General features: G+C 35.3%; 4 protein-coding genes and 1 pseudogene across 4 annotated transcripts; 3 read left to right on the top strand and 2 right to left on the bottom strand.

Annotated features, from left to right (window-relative positions):
* Positions 1-906: 906 nt before the first annotated feature.
* On the top strand, positions 907-2,239 carry LOC120146789 (pseudo histidine-containing phosphotransfer protein 6-like). The gene is made up of 5 exons (XM_039160283.1): positions 907-1,162; positions 1,242-1,372; positions 1,551-1,694; positions 1,822-1,894; positions 1,991-2,239. Exons 1-5 carry the CDS (start codon positions 1,094-1,096, stop codon positions 2,042-2,044), a joined length of 471 nt encoding a protein of 156 aa, XP_039016214.1. The 5' UTR covers positions 907-1,093; the 3' UTR covers positions 2,045-2,239.
* Positions 2,240-3,428: 1,189 nt separating this feature from the next.
* LOC120146759 (phospholipase D alpha 1-like) lies at positions 3,429-7,243 on the bottom strand. The gene is made up of 3 exons (XM_039160254.1): positions 7,142-7,243; positions 3,971-5,870; positions 3,429-3,893 (listed from the first exon to the last, which is right to left on the bottom strand). Exons 1-3 carry the CDS (start codon positions 7,223-7,225, stop codon positions 3,460-3,462), a joined length of 2,418 nt encoding a protein of 805 aa, XP_039016185.1. The 5' UTR covers positions 7,226-7,243; the 3' UTR covers positions 3,429-3,459.
* An 883-nt stretch (positions 7,244-8,126) lies between these two features.
* On the top strand, positions 8,127-9,741 carry LOC120146883 (RHOMBOID-like protein 5; the record flags this gene model as incomplete). The annotated part of the gene is given in 6 exon segments (XM_039160361.1): positions 8,127-8,172; positions 8,357-8,555; positions 8,625-8,788; positions 8,882-9,051; positions 9,135-9,394; positions 9,480-9,741. Coding segments are annotated over 6 exon segments (909 nt in total), but the record flags the coding sequence as incomplete, so codon positions are not given.
* Positions 9,742-10,568: 827 nt separating this feature from the next.
* Positions 10,569-13,558, top strand: LOC120146932 (annotated as a pseudogene).
* Positions 13,559-13,764: 206 nt separating this feature from the next.
* Positions 13,765-16,836, bottom strand: LOC120146931 (probable polygalacturonase At1g80170). Its single transcript, XM_039160417.1, has 9 exons — positions 16,437-16,836; positions 15,940-16,071; positions 15,659-15,829; positions 15,545-15,565; positions 15,222-15,429; positions 14,926-15,007; positions 14,737-14,845; positions 14,506-14,622; positions 13,765-14,301 (listed from the first exon to the last, which is right to left on the bottom strand). The coding sequence occupies exons 1-9, from the start codon at positions 16,680-16,682 to the stop codon at positions 14,143-14,145; spliced, it is 1,245 nt and encodes a 414-aa protein (XP_039016348.1). The 5' UTR covers positions 16,683-16,836; the 3' UTR covers positions 13,765-14,142.
* Positions 16,837-22,222: the final 5,386 nt, after the last annotated feature.

Genomic DNA, 22,222 nt, shown 5'->3' with positions numbered 1-22,222 from the left:
AAAAAAGACGAGTTTGGATCATATAATTTATTAGGTGACCATTTTATAATTTTTAATAGTCAAGATACTCAATAAAGTAATTCACTATAGTCGAGAGACCATTTGTGTATTTTACCAAAAAAATATTTTAATCAATGGTTAATAATAAAATTCTTCAATTTTCATCTCATTCGTATTTTGGTTAACCAAAATTTAAAATAATTTATTTTTAATTTATTTTTATTTGACTTATTTCATCATTAAATATTTAATACGTTTTGACTGAATATATATATTTATGAATTGACCTCTAAACGTTGTTTTTTTATGAAAAACTCCTAATTTTGAATTTCTTTAATTTTTTGACGATGAAGTATCTTTTCTAAGTTTTAATTGTGGGAAGATGAAAACAAGAAAAAAAAAGTTGTATATCTTTATTCCACGTTGAACAGATGGTGGAGATTATAAATTATAATGGTTTAGATTTCATGAGTTTTGGATTTATAATGAAGTTTTATTTTATTTAGTTAAAGTCTAAAATAAAAGACTGGTAGGAGATATGAAACAAGTTTGTCGATATCTTGATTGGTCGAGGAAGATATCGAAGAATAATAATTACAACACCGACATGACATATGGATGAAATTATAAAAGTTTCATTATTGATTTTTTTTTAAATACCACGTCAGGAGTTTTGTTAATTTTTTAACAGTAGATGATCAAAATGAAATTGAAATATAACATTAGGTATAGTTTTGAAAAAATATATTTGGGGTCCTAAACGTGTAGTTTACCCTAAACTATATTGTTAGTATTGTTATAGTTTTGAGTGTTGAAGTTTGGAGTCGAAGCTATCTCTAGGTAGCTAATCTCTCATGCTTTAAATAGCTGCTGAACTTGGAAGCTTCCATGTGTGAAAAACATTCCCGCTTCAACACAGAAAACAAAGAACACACAAAACCCTAAACCCTGAAAACTTCGAAATCAACAAACAGGAGTTTCCTGTTCATACAGAGAAGAAACCCCCACCCGTTTTCGTTTCCGGGTCAAATTTTTACTCACACTCGTGTGCGGGTTCAACAATCCAGTAGCCAAAACGGGTCTGCCAGTGTGGATGTTGGGGTTGGCTGCCGATCGGTTGCGAGCGGACATGAACCGTCTGCTCGCATTCCTCTTCCACCAGGTGTGTGTAAATTTCTCATCATCATTCATCAAAGACTCCTGCTTTGTTGTATTTCTTTAATGAGTTGGTGTTTCATTAGGGGATACTCGACGAGCAATTCTTGCAACTCCAACAGCTTCAAGACGAATCCTCGCCGAATTTCGTATCGGAAGTCGTCAACATCTACTTCCATGAATCGGAGAAGCTTCTGAGGAACCTCAGATCGTTGCTGTAATGATCATCAATTGCTTGTTTCATTTTCTCAGTCAGTTGTGTTGATTTGGTTACTTGGTTTATGAACTTGGTAATGTATGATGTAGGATTAGAGATGGATCGACGGAACTGATGGGACGGTCATCTTTGAAAATTTTCATTCTCTAACAAAAAATTATGCTTTCGTCTTTTGTAGGATGGACAGAGAGTTCTCGGATTATAATAAAATAGGAATCCATTTGAATCAGTTCATGGGAAGCAGCTCGAGCATTGGTGCCAAAAGGATAAGAAATGTCTGCGTCGCCTTTCGAGCCGCTTCCGAGCAGAACAATCGTGCCGGGTTAGTATGCATGTTGTATTTCGCTAACACAATTGAATCGAATGATAAAGAGTTCAATCCCTTATACCATCTTTATTCCGAGTCTCGATTCGAAAACAATCCAACCTATGTATTAGCATTGATGCAGGTGTCTGAGAGCATTGGAGCTGCTAGAACATGAGTATTGTTTCCTCAGGAACAAATTGCATGAACTTTTCCAGGTACCATTTTCTTCATACTGTTTTAAAACAAAGCAATTTTTATCAAATATTAATGATTTTACTTACCACTTTTCTATCATTCATAAATGATTCAAGATACAGCAGCAAAGAGTACTAGCAGCTGGAGTAAGATACCCAATGCAGAACTAAAGCCAAGGGATTTAATGCCATAACATGGTGGGGGGGGGGGGAGACTTTCATGGGAACCTTCCTTGATTTAAAATTTTTGCTAAAATCCAAGCAAACCACAAAGCAGGATTGTGTACTATTTGGAGATGGAAATGGTTAAAAAAAGAGAATGGGTTTCCTTGTTTGCCACTACCAAATTTGTGACATTAACGTAGAGAATCATTCATTCTTGTCCTTTCTTTGCTTCATTTGTAACTTTTGATCAATGCATATGAATGGAGGTGGAAAAAGTTAGCATACGATATTTGGGTAAAATATATTTCAGATCAATCAATTATTAGTCTGACTATAAATGATTTAATAAATTTAATTCTTCATATTTAAAAATTCTATAATTTAGTCCACCTTCTCCTAAAAATGTTTATTACTTTTTTTCCGCTTATAATTGCTCCCAATATTTTATATGATTTTGAATTTTATCAATGATGGTAACGTGTTTTATTATTCTGTGTGAAACACGGAGTAAGAGAGTTGGCAAAATCTTCGTTAAGAAATTTGTTTCTCGTTGTACATTTGAAGGATACCGTCTTTTATATTTCATCCTAACGGGTGCATGTTGTATCAGTCGTTGAACGATCTCATCTTTATGTCATAGGTTTCGTTACACAAGTACTTTGTAAGTCTGCAAGCTATGCTTGCTTGACCATACGATTGGCTAATATTCATTGATTAAAGGCTTTTATCAATAACATGTTGCTGCTTTAAGATAGAATGCCATTATTCAATTACTATTTTAATCCAATGAACATTGCAAAAATGACTAAGTGATTTGATTTACTGCTTAAGTGATATTAAATTTATTAAATATTTCGAATTAGGATTAAATTGATAAAATATATATGCATTAAGGACTAAAACTGTTATTATAACCAGACATGTTAGACTTTTATTACATGTTTAACAGGGGAGTGATATTTTAACTGAGTTAATAAATTATAACTTTAAAAATAATGACGTGTTTTTAACTGAACTAAAAATCGAGCGACCTGTGATTTATTTTACCCATGATATTTTGATTATCTGACATTAAGAGAAATCTCAAAATCAGCTTTAATGGTGCTTCTCTGTCATTATCTATAGTGCAATGAATTGTCAAGATTTTGATGACTCAATCAACCACTTACCAAAGTACCTGACCAGCCCCAGCCGTAGGCATTATATTCAGCTCTCAAGTCTTTGATACCTCATATTTCAAATGAAAATAAAATTATCTTCATTATTTTTGTTCGTGAAATTTGAAATACGATTTTATTTAAAGAATATCGAATCAGATGTTTCAATTATACTTCACAAGTTAGACTTGACATCGGCGGCCGGATCCACCGATTCAATTGGCTGTTCCGATCCGGTTTTTTTATTCCTTCCATGGAGATCCATTAAGTAGTGAGGATGGGAGGGAGATAATCAGATTTTGTACCAAGAATCTTAGCCTTTGTGTCGGGGAAGTACTCAAAGTTTGGCAATTGAGTTATGGTCCCATCACTAGCAATGCCAACAGGGTAGGCCAATAGGTGACCAGGCAAGTCTTGATCAAGAGAGTTCTTTGAGTACAGTTCCCAATATTTGTCAGCCAGATGGTTCACTCTCCTCACACATTCCTTCTTTTCCGGGTACAGGAACCGGTCGTCGAGCATGCCGAGGTGCTCGTACCACAGTGCCATTCGGAAACCGTGGACTTGACCCCTTGCCGGTACCCTAATCGATAAATGATGGGGTTGATAGGCTCCCATTGCTATCTCGGAGTCTCGTGCACCATCCATCGATCGCTGGTTGATGTTGGCAGATCCGATTATTATGTATTCATCATCAACTGCAACAAAAGAAAGCATTGTTAAACACAATGGGAGTTGCATATGCTGAGATTCGAATCCGGGTTTCGTCACTTACCTATCATCATTTTGGTATGAACATAAATCATGAAACGACGGGAATTTTGAGCTCTTTCGTGATCCGAATCGGGGTCCGGTCTATTTTCATGTTCATATTCACCATCCACCTTCTTTTCTCGATTGCCGAGGCAGAAGAATGTTAAGTAGTTTCGAGGATCCTCGTCGTTGTCCTTCGATCGAAGAGCCGTAACGATTTCTTTGTACATCATGGTCATGGTCCTCCTTTGCCAATCTAATATTGCCTGCACTGCTCCACTATCTGGGATTCCTTCAGGCCACATAGGGATAACAACATACACTACAAACCTCTCCCCTGCAAGAATATTTCTAACTATCTTAAGACAAAGCTCTTTCGGAATCAAATGCAAAGCTTCGACACCCTCGACCTTAATGCCATCATTTTCGTCGAGCCAATCGAAGGAGCTTCCGAGGAAATATTGATTTTCGATATAGATAAAGTTCTTGGCTCGTCGGATAGCGTTGATATAGGCATCTTGAATGCTTCGATCGATGATACTGTCCTTTCCGCTAACAAGTCCAGCTCTTGCAGCATCTTCAGGTGTATCAGGAAAACCAAAAGCAGCCCCACCATCGATTGATCTAAATAGTTGAACGTTCCATGTCTCGCGATCATCAGGGAACATAACCGGAGATGGGGGAATGATGGTACCTTCGAGGTCGTTGAGATCTAAGAGTACATCTTTACGACCCTGTTTTTTCCACCTTTGCTCGAAATTGAACAAGACATCCCAAGCTATAGGTCCTTCGAGTCGGCAGTGGATATCGTGCCATGGTCCCCTCGGACCACCTTTGGTAATATCAGCCCCAGGGAGGTTCGGCTGATGAAAATCATCATTGTGAACTGTGTCCAGAGTGCTGAAAAGGGGATGGAAAGGTGTGTCGTATCGTCCGTCGCAAAGATCAAGACCGCCGATAAAGCTCACGATCCTCTTCCTCTTCGAATCACCATTAGGCATCGATGCGTCCACTACAACGATCTTTTGATGATGAGTGAACATTGTGGAGATCTGCAAGTCCTGGACGAAACTTCCGCTGTCATCGGGATTACGAGGGCATAAGACGCAGTTGACGTCGGTATCCTCGAAGAATTGCAAGGTATCTTCATCATGTGTGGCCATCAGCCCGTCTTTCTTCAATGCACCAACAGATGTTCTGTCATCCCAAACAAGCACATTCACTCTAACACCTTCACTTGCCTTCTTTTTAAGAAGATCACCAAGCTTGGTGTCCGTCCCCTGCTTCGACCTCTTCGAATCTCTCATCAATTTGATCTCAGTGTAAACGGACCAACCGGTGATGTAAACCAAGTGTTTGGCATTGTTGATATGATCGAGAATGTCCTCCCAACATCGATGCACCTCGTACTTATTGCCTCCGGCAAGCGGAATTCGGGGAACAAATCCATCAGGGATATGTGCATCCTGGTATAGTATAACCTTGCAGCCATTCCTCTGAGAATAATACGTATACGGAACACCGGGGAATTTCGGACTAATGATGCCACGGTTCCAGTTCCGGTCCTTCGTAACATCAAAATATCGAAGCCGGACATGGATTTTAGCATCATTATCCAAGGGCTCATTGTCTTCACCCCTGAGTTCAAGCCATTTATCCAGTTCCTCCCCTGACAAGAGGTCTATAGCAGGCAAATATGCCTTGCCAATTAGAATTGCTCCTATAGTTTTTGCATCCTTCACGGTGAATATTACCTGCTTAGCCGTATGAGCGCAGTATATGTGAAATGACTCGTTCCACGCAGCTTCATCATGTTCGACTTTTCGTGTTCTTCCGACTCGAGCCGTTCCGAGACTGATCGTCGTGTAAATCTTAGCCCCACCTTCGCTGAGACCAATAGTCTCCTCCGCCTTCGCCATTAACTACAAAAGAATATAGTGAGAAAATTTAGCTCTAAACATAGTTCGGTCCGAATTCACTCTAAACTTAATCGAGATTTTTGTCACTATCGAACATTGGTAGATCTCGAAAAAAATATATTGGATTATATTTAAATGCCAATTATATATATATATATATATGCACAGACATTATTACATTTTTTATTTTCCCAAAAAATGGTTTGGGAAAAGAATCATAGTGAAGGGAATATCGTAAGAGGGTCTAATTTTTGTCCCAGTCCTTATACACATCGAAAATTTTAAATTCAGTCCCTCTACTTCTAATTTATAGAATTTTAATCTCCCTAATTGTTTGATTTAAAAATTAGTTTTAAATTGATTCCAATGTTAACGGACTTCTGTTAAATTAGACTATGTTATCTTTAATAATTTAATATCAAACAAATGGTGTGATTAAATTTTAATAATTAGATAAATAGAAAAAAATAAATTAAATTTTCAAAATTTAAATTTGAAGAAATATATGAGGTACATAATTAGACCTCTTAATGGCATTTGGTAGGCCTACTGAAGGGTTCTTAATATATAGAGAGTGATTCATTTATATTAATGTAATATTTAAATAGTTTTACACATTACCATAATTTTTATAATTTTATTTTAATAATCCAATCATTAAATTTTATGTTTTATTTAAATAGATTGTGCATATCGAATTTTGAGAAAATAAAAATAAAAATGTCTTATAATTGTCTACCAATCCTACGGTGTAATTAGAGATAGGCATGGATCATGTAGAGTTAGGTTTTGATCGATCTAAATTTTATTTGGACATTTTAGTCTTATATCGGTTATCTGATCTGATTCAGATCTAGAGATACTCTATCCGACCTGAAATTTGACTCTAGATAAAATCCCGTACTTGACTTGACACACATATATATATATATATATAATTTTATCTTGATTAGATAAAATATACAGTTAATTGAAAAAAAATTAAGAGATAAAGGTGTTATTACAATTATCTTAAAAATAAGATATAATTATATTATTTTCTCGGATCCATCAAAGATTTTTCACCTTAAATCTAAACTCGAATTTATCATTTAGAAAATCGATCCAACTCATCCGAAAGTTAAATTTTTAATAAGAAAAAATACTTCGATCTTATAAAATCAAATCAAAACTCGTTAGTTCCAATCTCATGCCTATCATTAGATATAATAAAACTATAAACTTAATCCTAAACCCTCTTCGCTTCCCATATAAAAATGTCTAAGAATTTATACCTTATGGAAGAATCCACCACCCCGATGATTACAAACTTCATAGACGGTAGCATGTAAATTCCCATGGAGCGATATCGCGGCCATTTTTCACCTATAAATAAATTCGATAAAATTATAATTCAGATGATATCGTTATTGCTAATCGCGATGAGATAAAAATAATAAAGTAAACGAAAAAAGTTTTAAAATAATAGACTCAAAATACCAACCTTAATTAAAAGAGAGCTTTGAACAAGCAAAAAGCTTAGAAACATTTGTAATGTATATATAAAGAAAAATAAGGTGAGAATTTGTAGGGAAAAAAATGAGAGATCCGAAAAATGGGCCAGTAGTACAGTGGAAAGCTTCCCCGTTGTGGGAATTTACATGGAGGACTAGGAAATAGGAATGGTTTTTTTTCCTTTCTTAATTTTAATTTATTTTTTATTAGGAATTTATAATTAATAATGTTTTTGGGTTTTATTTGGAATTTCAAATGTGTTTTTAGTTTATGATCATGTACAGACACTTTACATACACAATTATTCGAATTTAAATGTTCTAAAAAATAATATTCATTTTATATTCAATAAATTTATTTATTTATATCATATGATCTTGTGTGATCCATTAATTAATAATATATCATCCCAAATGATGAAAGAACCAAAAATAGAAATAATCAATCAAATATCACTAAAGCTTTACTTAACATATAGAAAAGAGAATTTGAGAATTAAAAGAAGAGATGTTTTTTATTTCTTTGAATACTTTGGAGGTGATTAAAAAATAATAAAATATAATTATTAATGAACATCTATTATATATACACAGTATACGTAATATATAAGATATTTTTGCCCAATAAACTTGTATTAACAGGAAAAAGAGAAAAGAAATACCAAAATTTAACTAACTACCAACATAGCAAAATTCATTCATTGCCATCCAAATCCTCTTAATATCTTCCTCGTCTCTCCTTCCCTCTTTCTTTGGTGCCTAACCACACCTTCCACCGCCGTCACCCCCTCCCCCATCTAAGCGGCAGCGGCATTGACGTCCATTTTGTTCAACGTCTCTTCCTCTAAGTCATGGGGAGGGGACGGACACCACCGTCACCATCGTCGTCACCCTCACCCTCACCATCACCATCACACGATATTGAGAAAGGAACCTCGAACCACACGCAACATCCCGACAGGTCACATAATAAGAGAAAACCATCGCCTCTGCCACCACCGCCCCCCGAACCATGGACACCATGGCTAATGCCTCTGGTATTTGTCGCCGACATAGCGATATTTATTTATACCATGTACGTCAATGATTGTCCACATTTATCGGGAACCGAAAAATGTATCGGGCATGAATATCTCGGAAGGTTCTCGTTTCAAAGTTTTAAAGAAAACCCTCTTCTCGGCCCTTCATGCATCACGTAAGAATCTTCTCCTCATACATACATATATCCATGCATGATATGATATGATTTAGGGTTTAATTGCAGGTTGAAGAAACTAGGAGCCCTTGATTGGAAACTAGTGGTAGAGGAGAAGGAATATTGGCGTCTCGTATCATGCATGTGGTATCATGCAGGTGTCATCCATTTAGCTGTTAATATGTTAAGCCTTTTGTTCCTGGGAATCCGACTGGAGCAAGAATTTGGATTCTGTATGAACTTCATCTCTTAAAAATATTTACCGGTGAGGTTTTTTTTCACCCCTTAAATATGGTAAATAATTCTAGTTACGTAAACAAATGCAGTGCGAATCGGTCCGTTGTACATGGTTTCCGGCCTCGGTGGGAGCTTGGCATCGGCTCTATCCGAAGCTCGGAAAGAAACCATTTCCGTCGGTGCATCCGGTGCGCTTTTCGGACTCTTGGGAGCCATGCTTTCCGAGCTTATTACCAACTGGTCGAACTATACACACAAGGTAAACGCGGTATATATCTTAAATCTCTTCTCTAGTGCACGAAGTGCGAGTTATATTACATAAGTTAACTCTTGTCCATTCAGTGTTCAGCTCTGTTCACCATGTTGTTGATCATTTTCCTGAACCTCGCCGTCGGATTCCTACCTCAAGTCGATAATTCAGCTCATTTAGGAGGGTTCGCGGCGGGACTACTCGCCGGATTCGCCTTTCTAATGCGACCACAGTTCGGATACATAAGTCCGAGGCATGTTCCGGAGGGATATAAGATAAAACATAAAGTCCCAAAGCACAAGTGGTACCAATATGCATTCTTCGGCATTGCTTTAGTCCTGTTGATTATAGGGTAAATTACTCGATTTATCAAAGATTCCGGAACCGAAATTAACCCGAATTATAGCTAACTGTCTGCCTCTTCTTCTTCTTGGCAGATTTGCAGTTGGCTTACAAAGGCTACTTGCAGGCGAAACTCTTTAAACCAAACCTTCAATGGTGGATTAGGAGACCACTAACTCCTCATTCAAAGGATAATAATCGAAATCCTGTAATCTAAGCTGTTGATTCTTATAGGATTATTATAGATATAACTGTACCTTTTCGTGTGTGCATTTTTATACAATCACGCACGAATCTTCCAATGTTATTGTTTCAACATTACTTTGAGGCTACTATCTTCCCGATCTAGCGACTCGTTTAATAGGGCACGGAACGATGTCATAAACACGACACTGATACCTTTAAACCGACAAACATTCAATACATGTATTATATTTATATTTAGATTTTGTGGTCTTTTGTAATTATGTTTGTGTTTATGTTAGCACGAACAATAAAGAATCATGACAAAACATCATGATTCAAACATCAAGTACCCAAAAATCGCGAACCGGTTGTTTACGACATTATAGTACATGAAATCCCTTATGGACCTGCAACCGGTGCAAATGGGAATAATTGACAACCTGCATAAAGGAAGGGAAAAGCAGAGAAGGGATGACTTACAGGGGTTGAATTGTAGAAAGAATGCCAGCTGAGGGGAAGGCAATTCTAAGAATTCCATCATTTCGTAATTTTTAAAAGTTTTATGACTAAAACGGTCATTTCAGCGTAGTTCAATGGCTTTTTAGTGTATTTTACCTCTTTTTTTCTTTGTTTTTGTTGTTGGAAAATTGGGTAGAGCAAAATTAGACTCGACTCAAAAAAAAATTTAAATTTGATTCAAGTTATAAAAAAATAACTCGAATAATAATTTGAATAACTTTAAATTTTTAGTAATTGGTGAATTGATTTTCAAGTTTGAGTCGAGTATTTTGACTTTGTATAATATACGTATATCACATATGAAAAAATATATATATATTGTATATGAATATAGAATACTCATATCAAATTTGAGTCGACTAAAAATCTGACCCGATTTATATCTATCCCCGCTAAAAAGCCCTATTTAACAGCCCAATTAAACACGTCAATTTTTGAGCCCATATTTAGATATGGTATTGGATTCAGATATTCTAACCCAAAGCCTAAAGCCTAAACCCCAAATCCTCACCGGCGCCACCATAACCCGCAGAGAGAAAAATTAGCTCTCTTTCAGCTCCCTTCTAACTTTTTTCGGTAAACTTATCTCCTCCGTTCTCTTCACTTTTGATTTAAAGAAGGTTTTTTTTTCTGGGATTTTTTATATATAATTTGCGCCTGTTAATCTGTGTGCTGTTTATTGCATTTGATTCTATTTTGAAGTCCGGGTTATTCTGCTTTTGAAGATTTGTTGATTACATTGCCTTGAAGAAACTATTTTTTTGGGTATATGGGTATTATTTTATTAGTTTCATGTCTCTTGGATTGTTGGGATTCTTCAGTTTCATAGATTGGTGTCTTATGGACGAGAGGATATTTGGAATATGTTATTTCTGCGATCGGTTCGCAGGTTTTGTTCACGTACAGCTTTCTCAAAGCAATCTCCAAAGGCTATACCTTTACAAGAAACTGTTCTTGCGAAGCTTAAAGCCGAGAGAGACCCCGATAAGTTATTCGATTTATTCAAGGCGAATGCCCACAATAGACTTGTTATTGAAAACAGGGCTGCTTTCGAAGATACGGTTTCTAGATTAGCCGGGGCTGGCCGCTTCGATCACATCGAGCATTTACTTGAGCACCAGAAAACTCTTCCGCAGGGTAGGCGAGAAGGCTTCGTGATGAGGATTATAATGTTGTATGGTAAGGCTGGAATGGTAAAGCATGCTATCAATACTTTCCTTGATATGCATTTGTATGGATGTAAGAGAACTGTTAAATCTTTCAATGCTGCGCTTAAGGTTTTGATTCAAACTCGTGATTTGGGAGCTTTTGAGGCATTTCTCGCAGTTGTTCCGTCGAAATTCCTTGTCGAACTGGATATATATACAGCTAATATAGTTATCAAGGCATTTTGTGAAATGGATTTTCTTGATAGGGCATATTTGTTCATGGTCGAGATGGAAAAGTTGGGGATAAAAGCAGATGTTATTACGTACACGACGCTTATATCAGCATCCTATCAAAAGAACCGGTGCAAGATCGGCAACGGGTTGTGGAATCTTATGCTGTATAAGGGGTGTAAACCTAATCTTACAACTTTTAATGTTAGGGTCCAGTATTTGATTAATAGGAGACTAGCATGGCAAGCTAATGATGCGATGCGTTTGATGCAGAAAATTGGGATAGAGCCTGATGAGGTTCTTACAATTTGGTAATCAAAGGTTTTTGCCAGGCGGTTACTTGAAATGGCTAAAAGGGTTTATTCTTCTCTAGAATGTATGTAGTAAGCATAGGCCGAATGTTAAGATTTACCAGACGATGATCCATTATTTGTGCAAAGGAGGGGAGTACAGTTTGGCCTATACAAGGTGTATAGATTGCATGAGAAAGAGTTGGTTCCCGAATGTGGATACTATTCATTCACTGCTTCAAGGCCTTATGAGAAACGGGCAACTGTGCAAGGCTAAGATGATAATGAAATTGGTTAGGAGTCGGAAACCGCCTTTTTCCTCGACTCAGTTAGATTCTTTGCAATCAATTTTGTCAAAGAAGTGATGGATTGAAACCCAACCAGTTTGATTAATGTTAAACACAGCTTAAAAGAAGCTGATAATTCTTTCACTTGATGCAGTTGTAGTTTTACAAAACTAATTGGAGAGAATTTTACTGCTCAGAATAACATCAAAGCGACGGCAGATCCCATTTTTCTTCGAAAAATTTGGTGTTCCAGTTCAGTTAGTCCGATATTCACGAGAATTCCAACGAAGAGCATGATCCAGATTCTTGTAAGTCATCATGAAATTATGATCTATCCTGATTTTTGTCATTCATTGGACACGAACCGTCTTTTCTTGCAACTTATTTTCCATGTTTTGTTACTGCAATTCCATTTTTCTCTCAATGAAGCATGCATATGATGTTTGACATTCCAATAGGCATGAATTCTTTTAACTCTATGCATGTTTCACATGTAAGCTTTCATATTGGATTTGGATTCTAAGTTTAATATGTTGTTATTAGGATTATAAGCCGTAATGAAGAATAGAATGGCCATGTTTTTCATCGTTTCGGGTTAATCAACACTTGTACTTGTTTAATATCACCCTTCAGTTTTCATTAAAGAACAATGCAAGATGTAGTAACTAATGTTAAACAATATTTGTCTTTGAAGTTTATTTTGATACCAGTAGACGCCTCGAAGTTCATTTTTGACACGACTGGGAGGTGCACTGGATGCACATTCAAAATGATTAGAAGAATTCGAGGTTGGTTTCCTCCATGTAAGGGGGAACAACTGAGTTGTTTTCAGTCCCTTGTAACATTGGCCCTCCTCTGGATCTGGTTTAGGTCTGAAATAATGTCATATTTGTGTAGAAATTTAGTGTTATCTCAAATTTCAACCAAATTTGTGAAGCATTTGTTCAAGCTATCTTTTTCCTTTTGCTTGTGAAGTGACACTGCTATGGTCCTCCTACCAGTGGGGAACATAGTCGTTTAGTGGAGTTAATGTTACAAATGAATTATTAGATTGTTTTTTTTAAAATAAGGGTATATATTTCACCTGTTAATCTTGGTTCTGAAGTTTGAACATCATCCAGTGGCGATGATCATCAAATAATGTTTAATCGATAATTTAAATAATTTTTATGAGAATTCTCTCATAAATTTAATTTAACTAGATGAGAGGTGACATTATGCAGTGTCGACGGATTCTGAGCAACTGAGAGTTGACATCTTGATGTTGAGGTCACCGGTTTGGAGTGAGAGGCCAAGCATGTCAAACTAGATGATTCGGGCAGTCAAGCAAGCATTTTGCAAGAACAGAACCATTCAAAATTTGGACCTGCCTTGTGCTGAGGGGTTTCCAAAGCTCGGTGCACAGTAGCTCATCTACTACCCACAATTCGCTCCAAGTATGCATAAGAAATGAAGGCTCAAGAGCTACTCTGCTAGGCTAAAGATCTGTAATTTGTTTAAACCCCTTCTCGAATCGAAGACAATATGCCTACAATTCTTTTAATTGAAAGTAAATCCATGGCAACATGCATAAACAATATTTCCATTGCAATTCTTTTCATAATAGTAATATACTAAATATTTCCTTTGCAAAGTGGTCGAAAGTTCACCTTTTTATCGAAGCAGAACTTTCGTAAACAACATCAAATTCTCGAAACAATATACATCTCTGTGGCAATAACTTATATACACACATAACAGCCCTAGTTTTGCAGCATAGTTGTCATCTTTCTCCCTAAGCTGCTATTTACATATATTACTCGGAAGGGGGAAAGAGCATTACGACGTACACGTATAATTCTCCTACAATTTGGCAGCAGAAATTTCGAGTAAGCTTGTTTTTCTGTTAGGTCTGTTGTGGAGCCCTACAGCAATGTCCTACTGCTTCTGTCATGGCTGACTCCGACATGATCGAAAGGAAGTATTACGATCATCTCAAAAGGAATCAACAGCCAGGCCAGAAAGAACTTTCTGCTTAATGAAGCCACCAGTGCATGTTAGGCACGGAGAGGGCTGCACTAGACCCAAACTCGATCCATAAGCTTCCCAACAGAAAGACTAAGTGACACCCCAGTTGTCTGAATCGAGTTGAACATCTTCCAAATATAATCCTTCACATGGCAGGCTATCACTGCAGACAAATCTTATTGCTTCCTCTGTAGCAGAAGTTCCCTTAATGTGTACATAGGAGATGTTTTCCACTTTAACAGCCAATGTCTGCATTCCATCAAATTAATAGTTGACACAATTACCATTGCATGAATCAACGACATTAAACTCTGAGAATGATAGAGTTATCCCGGATAGTTGCGAAAACACAATTAAAGAGAGAAGGAAAATGTACCCATTATAAAGTTCCTTTTCCAGGCATAAAAAATATGAAATTGTTTGCTGGGTTCAAGCATCATAAAGAACTGATACCTGGTTAGCACATGGCAGGTCGGAATCACAATAATATTGGTCAATAACGATCGGATATGCTACGTTCTCCATCAATATGTTCATGAACTTCATATTTGAAGCATAACCGTTACCTCCCTGGGAAAGACATGTGAAAAAACAGAATTATCAAGTATAAGTTACCTAGTTTTTAATCTCATTTTGCACACACATGAACACGAAACAAAGACATTTATGAGAACTTGATGATACCCGCCATGTTTTGATCCGCACCCCATTCTTGGTGTTGGAAATCAAGGCTCTGTCGACAAGTATATTACGAACCTGTGTCAAAGAGTTCGACTTTCCCAAGCTTCCGATGCTAATCGTATCATGTAAAAGTTAATAAACCTACTCTTGCTGACCCTAATCTTAACCGGTTTGAAAAAAAAATGTTCTTACCTTATACAATGGCCAGGTCCACAAACAAAGTTTCTGATTTGGACATGAGAAGTATTGCCGACTATCGAAACACAATCATCGCCTAAAAGAATATTGAGCAAGAATCAACATAAGAAACACCAGTACATGTAATCATGAATGGAAGATGTAAATTGTAAAGATATTATAATTTTAATTATAAGTAAAGATGTAAACATCAATGGCGTTTCGGAAAAGTTTTCCAACAATAATTTCGAAGTCCATATGCACGAAAGCTGTAGAAAAGAAAAAACCAAAAAGATGGAAACAGAACCAACCTGTTCTTACAATGCTATTCTTGACTTCAACACTACGGGATGAACTGATGTGAAGCCCATCGGTATTCGGGCTAGTAGCAGGTGCTATCACCTTAAGATTGGATACTGTAACCCTTAGACAATTCGTAAACGCAACGTGCATCTGTTGACTGTCGACCATCGTAATATCATGGACTTTCAGATCCTTGCACTTGTGGAATGTCAAAGCCTGCATTTCATTTGTGAAAACAATAAGGAGCACATAACATTCCTTGAGGCTAGCTAGTAAAGAAGAAGACACATGGAACTAACTATCATTTCTGAAATAAGAACGCAGGACATACTGTTGGAGCATGGCGACATGGCTGCAACAAAAAGAAATTGAAGCCACTTTAAGAATGGCTAAAGAAAATCTCAGAAAAAAAATGCATAGATACAGAAATTCAGAGCATCAGTACATTCGTTTTCTTTCTTTTGCATGACCTAGCCCACCACTGCTGTCCCATGCCATCGATAGTGCCTCCCCCGGCGACATGGAGGTGTTTTACCTCATGAAAGTAGAGCCACTTGCGAGGATTCAAACCATCCCATACATGGGGGTTTTCCGGAGCAACAATGATACCCAAAATCTATTTAAAGACAACTCCAAACGGCAACCAGATTCGACGTTAAGTACTATTATAAACAAAATCGAGGTACATCGGTTACAAATTCGAATCATCAACTTCTCGTCTCTTACCATCAAAGTGATCTTTGATTTGCAAGGCCCCCCAAGCTGAACAGGATTAATCAGATAAGCATGTCCAGCTGGTAATACAATCCTTATTCGGCCTCGGAAAGAACATGCTACATTCCATGCCTTCTCTAAAGCCTAAAAGAAGAAATACATTACAATATCAGCAAACAATTTCATGTCTTAACAAGTTGGTTACATTTAACATCAAAATGCACACTTTACATGAAAAGCAGACGAGTTTTCTTTTCTGAACTAACATTTTGGGTAAATAAAAACCATTGGCCCTATAATACCATAAATTTCTCTAGATAAAGTAAATAAGCGGATCTGATTATCTAAATTCTCATAATCAAATTGCAAAATGTTAATAATTAAATTCAACTACACTATTAACCAATGAATGAACAATATTCAAAAGAAACAAAGCTTGGAAGGGTATTGAATTAAACCCATCCCCATCCCTGAAATATTCTCGAATTATTCCCCCAAAAAAATGTTACCTTGGAGTCATTATGGTTACCATCTCCTTTAGCACCAAAATCAAAGAGAGATAGAACCTTTTTAGCTATGGGTAAGATTGTTGGTGACCCAGATTGTGGGAGCTGTAAAAGTGAGTCAAGTGCAAAGCTTTCTGAATGTGCTACAACACTGGATCGCATTGACATAAAAATGCAAATGAAAACAATGATATTGCATGTAGAACATGAGAACACAAGATTAATCTTGGGTTTTCCATGTTGTGACATCAAAGCAAAGAAGAAGAAGAAGAAGAAAGAAGAGATGCTAACAGAGATTTGCTAAAAATTGTGTGGGGTTTTAAGAAGAATGCAGGAAGCTTCAAAACATGCGATGTTTCTGGTTTCTTTACTATAAATAAAGATTCTCTCTTTTTTCTTTTTCTTTTTAATGAGAAAATTACACCTGTTCAAATGTCGGCATGATAAATCTGACCAATGCTAATTCAGATTAACTCAATCCTAATTACTATTTAATAATTAAAAATAAATTAACATAAATTTTAATATAATTTTTTTTATAAAATTCTGAGTGAAGGCATAATAATAAGAAATGTCCTCAACTTTTATTAATTTTCAATTGTACTCTTAAATTTTTTTATTGATAATTTAAATCTTAAAAATTTAAGGTTTCTTTTTTAGTAATTTGAGATATGTATAAAGTAATATATATTTAAAGATAGTTCTCAACTTTTGACATTAAATGCTCATACTACTGACATTGTTGGTGCTCAAACCGGAACTTCAAAGAATAACAACAATTTTTTTATCATCGAGTTATAGAGGTTTGTAAAAATAAAGTTAAGCTATTTTTCTAACTATCAATATTTTCGTTGACATGCCATAATAATGTTAAGGGATTCAATTATAAATAAAACGTTGAAAACTTTTTTATTATTGTGTCCTTTTTTTACTTTAAATTTATAATCTTTTAAATACATGAACTCATTTTGTAATTTTATTTGAATTATCATAAAATATAATAATTTAATTAAAAAATAAATTTAATAAATATGAGATTATAGATAGGAAAATAATAAATTATATTTTAATATTATTTATTTTGATAAAAATAATTTTTTTAAAACATCATCATATTATTGTAGTTATAATTTATTAGTATGTAGCGTGCTGTACACAATTCAAAACTAATCAAAATAAGATTCTTTTGCACTCACCATGCGGGTGAAATTATATTTTTTTATATAAAATATATAATTGTAACTTTATTCAATGAATAAGTACATTTTATCAGTTGTTCAACCCGTTCGTCTTTATTTTCTTATTTTTTAAAATTATAAGTTCTAGATTTACTAGGAGCACTTGCTTTCCTTTCTCTCTCGTTTAGGTAAGATTAAAATTAGATTTATAATTTGTTAGAAAAACTCTATTTTATTAATTAGTGTAACACCCAATTTATGGGCTAAATTTTAAGAATTATAAAGTGATGGATTTAATTGGTATTTTGGGAGGAAATTGAGGATTAAATTGTAAAATTTCAAAGTTGACAGACCATTTTATAGAGTGCAGGAAATTCAATGGCTAAACTATTAATTTAGTCAATTTTATATAGGAGAGAATTATAAACTCTTACCCGTCAGTTTTCAAAGACATTTTTCAGTTTCTCTCCCCGTTCATCCTACTTCGATCTCCGATCTACTCGTCGTTCGACGAACCGAAACTACCATCGTGTTCGTTGTCGACCGAGGAACAAAATCCCTCAAACCTTTCGTCGTGAATCGTCGTTGTTCGTCGTTAATTTCAATCGAAAGTATCGTCGGTAATAACTCGATTTCAATTGGTTTTTCGTCGATTCATGACGATCCGATCATCTATTAACGACGCCTCCCGCACCATCGTGTTCCTTACATCGTTATGAGTTCACCGGTATTCTCCGTTTCTGTCGTCGTCGACGCGTGGAGGGGTGAGACCGTCAAAGTTTCCGACGTTTCGGAATCGAGCTCTTCGCCGTTCAAAATTGTGAACCGAGCTTGGTAAGTGTCTCAAAATACCTTAAAATAATTTTTAGGAAATTTTTCGAGAATTTTCCGATACCGTAGCATTGTTCACGCGCCACCCCTTAGAGTGGGCATAGTCTGGTTGTAATTAATTTCTGTTTGGGTGCTATTTGTGTAAAATTCGGGTGTTAGTTTCGTTAATATTTACAGAAGGTGGCTGATTTTGTAATTAATTTTTGTTAGGGTGATATTTGTGTAAAATGGTCGAATGTTGACTGTTGACCGGCGTTGACCAGAACTTTGACCGGACATTAAACGTCCTTTGACTTTGACCGAGTATACATATCCTGACATTTTTCGACGTTCCAAGTCCGATTCCGCAGTCTGTTTACTTTGACTTTGACCGGAAATTCCAAATTTTCGAAAAGTCATATTTTATGCTTTCGACGTCCTGAATCTGAATCCGAAGTCCGTTTCACTAAATTCGAACCCGGTAAGCTGATTTTCACTGATTTATCATCCGATTTGATCCGTTTTTCAGAATTAAGCTCCGTTTTTTTATGTAATTTCATTTGGTATAGATCCGAGGAAATATTGGAAGATGATTTCAAGATCGAGGGCGTTCGAATATAATTTAATGGTCGGTCAGTATTGCACGAAAATCGAAGTAATACTTTACTACATCTTTATGCTTTATGGAACATGTTGATATTGGTAAATGCATGAATAAGATAATGTTGATCACTTTTGTGGAGTTGATTAATTTATACACTCGATATGAATGTGGTAGAAATTCGATAACTGAATACGGATCGACTGATTAATATAAGAGATTGAGAGATTGTTAGAATTAAATTTCAAGTTGTGTGATTAGAGATAAAGAAATCAACCATGAATTTGTAACTTATATTTTATATCATCAAAGATTAAATGTTAAAGGTACTTGGATGGAAAATTATGATAATACTCCGGTAGGGTAAAATTACGAAAATACCTTTATGTTGTAGGATGACAAGAATTGTCCCTGGAAGTTGGTTAATAACTCTGAAAAGACATATTGATCCGGTAAAAAAAAATTATGATGTGCATAAGAAATGCTAATTTTGCTTAGGAAATGCAGATAACTGGTTTTTAACCCCAAGAAAGTTTTGGGCAAGAATTTAGGAGCCTGTTAAGGATTTATTTCAAGATCAGAGAATGTTCGAAAAAATAATTAATCATAGGATCTCTAAATTATAATTATTTTCGTTAAGAGATAATATCGAAATTATTTGGTTAAGAAATTACGAAAATGCCCTTGAGAGGTAAAATAGTCCGAGTTGACCCTGAATGAGAAAATACTTTGAGGATTAGTACTTAACTCGATTAAGTACATATTTGATTGTTAAGATCCTGACTTAGTGCAGGAAAATTCTTGATATTCCGTTTGTAAAATCTGAGAAGACATTTGACCCGGAAATATCCGAGTTTTGAGTAAATACCTGAAGAATAATTTGTCGGGATGTTCTGTTGTCAGAATTGTTCGAAAGGACTAAAATAAATGATATGATTGAATTTAATAGTAAGATTGGACGGAATGAAATGATTGAAATACACTGAATCTATAAAATGATTGAAATACACTGAATCTATAAAATGACCAAAATACCTCTGTAATAGAAATGACCCAATAATATCACCAAGCTCAGGAATGATTGGATATTCTCGAGCTCTGAAATGAATGGAATAAAACTGAACACCAAAATTACCAAAATAACCTTATTGCCTAAATTAAGTAAATGTCTTGGATTAATTAAAGAATTCAAATAAGCATAGGTATTGGACTACCTTTAAAAGTAATAGAACGTAATTTAAGTGAGTATATCAACCCTAAAGCTATGTCAATACCTAAACGACATAGATATTACTGAAATGTGTGTTTGTCTTCTCAAGTTTGGCTTGATGATAAATTTTGGAAGTATTCAGCTCAGCTCAACTCTATATCACATTCAGTACTAAGAATTGGACGCTTGTTCGACAAATCAACCACGAAGACCAAATTGAATGGAACGGAAGTACAACATGTATATGAAATTCAGTAACATTTGAATTACTTTGGAAAATCCTGAAGTAACTGAAATATACTTGAATGCTAAATGAACTAAGTAACCTCAAGGACTAAGGATTAAGTAAGTGATTTGGATGAGTCTGGAAACGTTAATGAACATACATGATGTAATGTTCTTATGGATCTTGAACTACAAATCAAGCACGTCAGCATTTCATGATATAGTGGAAGCGTGAACAAAAAATAAAAACATTGGAAGATTTATTCAACGATGATTCCGAAGATTATATATGGACTAGAATTTGTGGTATTAAAGTGTAAATACTCTGTAAAGACGATGAATTGACCAGTCAATAAGCATTAATTTTGGGAGATATTCATCTGAAGTTGTTTGATAATGAAATCAATCGACATAGACTGTAAATGTCATGAATCTTCATTTCTTCCTTCTCAGCCCAAGTCATATTCTGAATAATTGATGATTTCGTTAGTTATTGAACTATTCATATAGTGATTATAATTTTCGATATCCTATCGGTATACTGAAGATTCATGTTTCTCTACCTGCTAAGATTATCTAGTACCTCTGAATAATTTCTGTAAACTCTAGTGTGTTCCCTAATCACCTGGATATTTTACCTGATTTCCGATTTGATTTCTATTATAATACCTGACCTGGATTCTGATTGGATACTTGACATGGATTCTGATCGAATACTTGACCTGGATTTTGATCTGATACTTGACCTGGATTATGTTTTGATTTTTGATATATCCGTTTACGGACGGAACAAGTTTTATTTGGGGTAATGTTGGAGGAAGTATACCTGGAGGCTCCTCGATTGTGTGCTCAAGGCCTTACTTATCGGCTCCTCGGTTGTGTGCTCAGGGCCTTACTAGACTTGACAGTGGGTGTATGGTTCTGGGGAACCTACATATTTTGGACTTGACGGATGAGGTATATATATATATATATATATTTTTTAAAAATATCTGAAAAATTACATGATTTTTGGGAACACACTAGAAAACCTATTCTGATCTCTTGAACCTAAACATCCTAAATATTTTCTATCAGAACTGAATATTATCTGTTAATACCTGAAATATCAATGGGACCTCAGCTCAGCCAAAGAAATCTGTAGATATCTGAACCAATAAGGAAATATATGTTTATTTGTATTTGCACGTTTTTCAGCATCATCTGGTAGTTCTGTATTACTGAATTTTTCGAAGCTCACTCTATTACTCACCATTTCAGGTTAAAAGATTGTACCAGTACAACTATCAAAATCAGTAAGGGAGTTCTTTCGACGTTGCTTACAGAGTATGATACATGTGATTAGGGGGACATGTAATTGTATTTTGTTTTATATACGAGTCTGAAAATCTGTTTCATTTCTTAATATTGATAAATGATTTTATGAGTTTACATGTTTTGATAAAAAGTTTTAAAATTTCCGCTATTTTTATAGTGGATCGCTCCGGTGGCCCAAATGTAATACCCCGGATTGGATTTGGTTACCCTTATCGGTCTGAGGGGGTTACAAGTAGAGTGATAAAAGATTTGTATATTGATCTACTAATTTTGTATTTAAATCATTATGCAGTGATTTTTAGTTATTTTATTTAAAGAAATAATAAAATTAATAATAAAAAATAGCATAATGACAAAAAAGCCCTCAATGGTTTATCTTTATAATTTCACCATTAATATTGTTATGCCACGTAAGTAAAAATATTTACAGTTAATTGACCATTTAAAT

Source organism: Hibiscus syriacus, unplaced genomic scaffold, assembly GCF_006381635.1.
Source record: "Hibiscus syriacus cultivar Baekdansim isolate YM2019G1 unplaced genomic scaffold, ASM638163v2 tig00110931_pilon, whole genome shotgun sequence".
NCBI lineage: Eukaryota > Viridiplantae > Streptophyta > Magnoliopsida > Malvales > Malvaceae > Hibiscus > Hibiscus syriacus.
This window is presented reverse-complemented; position numbering and strand designations above follow the sequence as displayed.

What these genes read in the sequence shown, in the direction of transcription:
- LOC120146759 (XM_039160254.1), bottom strand. Translation starts at nt 7,225, where the DNA reads ATGGCCGCGATATCGCTCCATGGGAATTTACATGCTACCGTCTATGAA. An exon ending in GTGGTGGATTCTTCCATAAG is followed by an intron (nt 5,871 to 7,141) that starts GTATAAATTCTT and finishes ATTCTTTTGTAG; the next exon opens with TTAATGGCGAAGGCGGAGGA. An exon ending in TCATACCAAAATGATGATAG is followed by an intron (nt 3,894 to 3,970) that starts GTAAGTGACGAA and finishes CTTTTGTTGCAG; the next exon opens with TTGATGATGAATACATAATA.
- LOC120146931 (XM_039160417.1), bottom strand. Translation starts at nt 16,682, where the DNA reads ATGTCACAACATGGAAAACCCAAGATTAATCTTGTGTTCTCATGTTCT. An exon ending in CATGTCGCCATGCTCCAACA is followed by an intron (nt 15,430 to 15,544) that starts GTATGTCCTGCG and finishes AATGAAATGCAG; the next exon opens with GCTTTGACATTCCACAAGTG. An exon ending in TGCGGATCAAAACATGGCGG is followed by an intron (nt 14,623 to 14,736) that starts GTATCATCAAGT and finishes TGTCTTTCCCAG; the next exon opens with GGAGGTAACGGTTATGCTTC.
- LOC120146789 (XM_039160283.1), top strand. Translation starts at nt 1,094, where the DNA reads ATGTTGGGGTTGGCTGCCGATCGGTTGCGAGCGGACATGAACCGTCTG. An exon ending in AGGAACCTCAGATCGTTGCT is followed by an intron (nt 1,373 to 1,550) that starts GTAATGATCATC and finishes CGTCTTTTGTAG; the next exon opens with GATGGACAGAGAGTTCTCGG. An exon ending in AATTGCATGAACTTTTCCAG is followed by an intron (nt 1,895 to 1,990) that starts GTACCATTTTCT and finishes AAATGATTCAAG; the next exon opens with ATACAGCAGCAAAGAGTACT.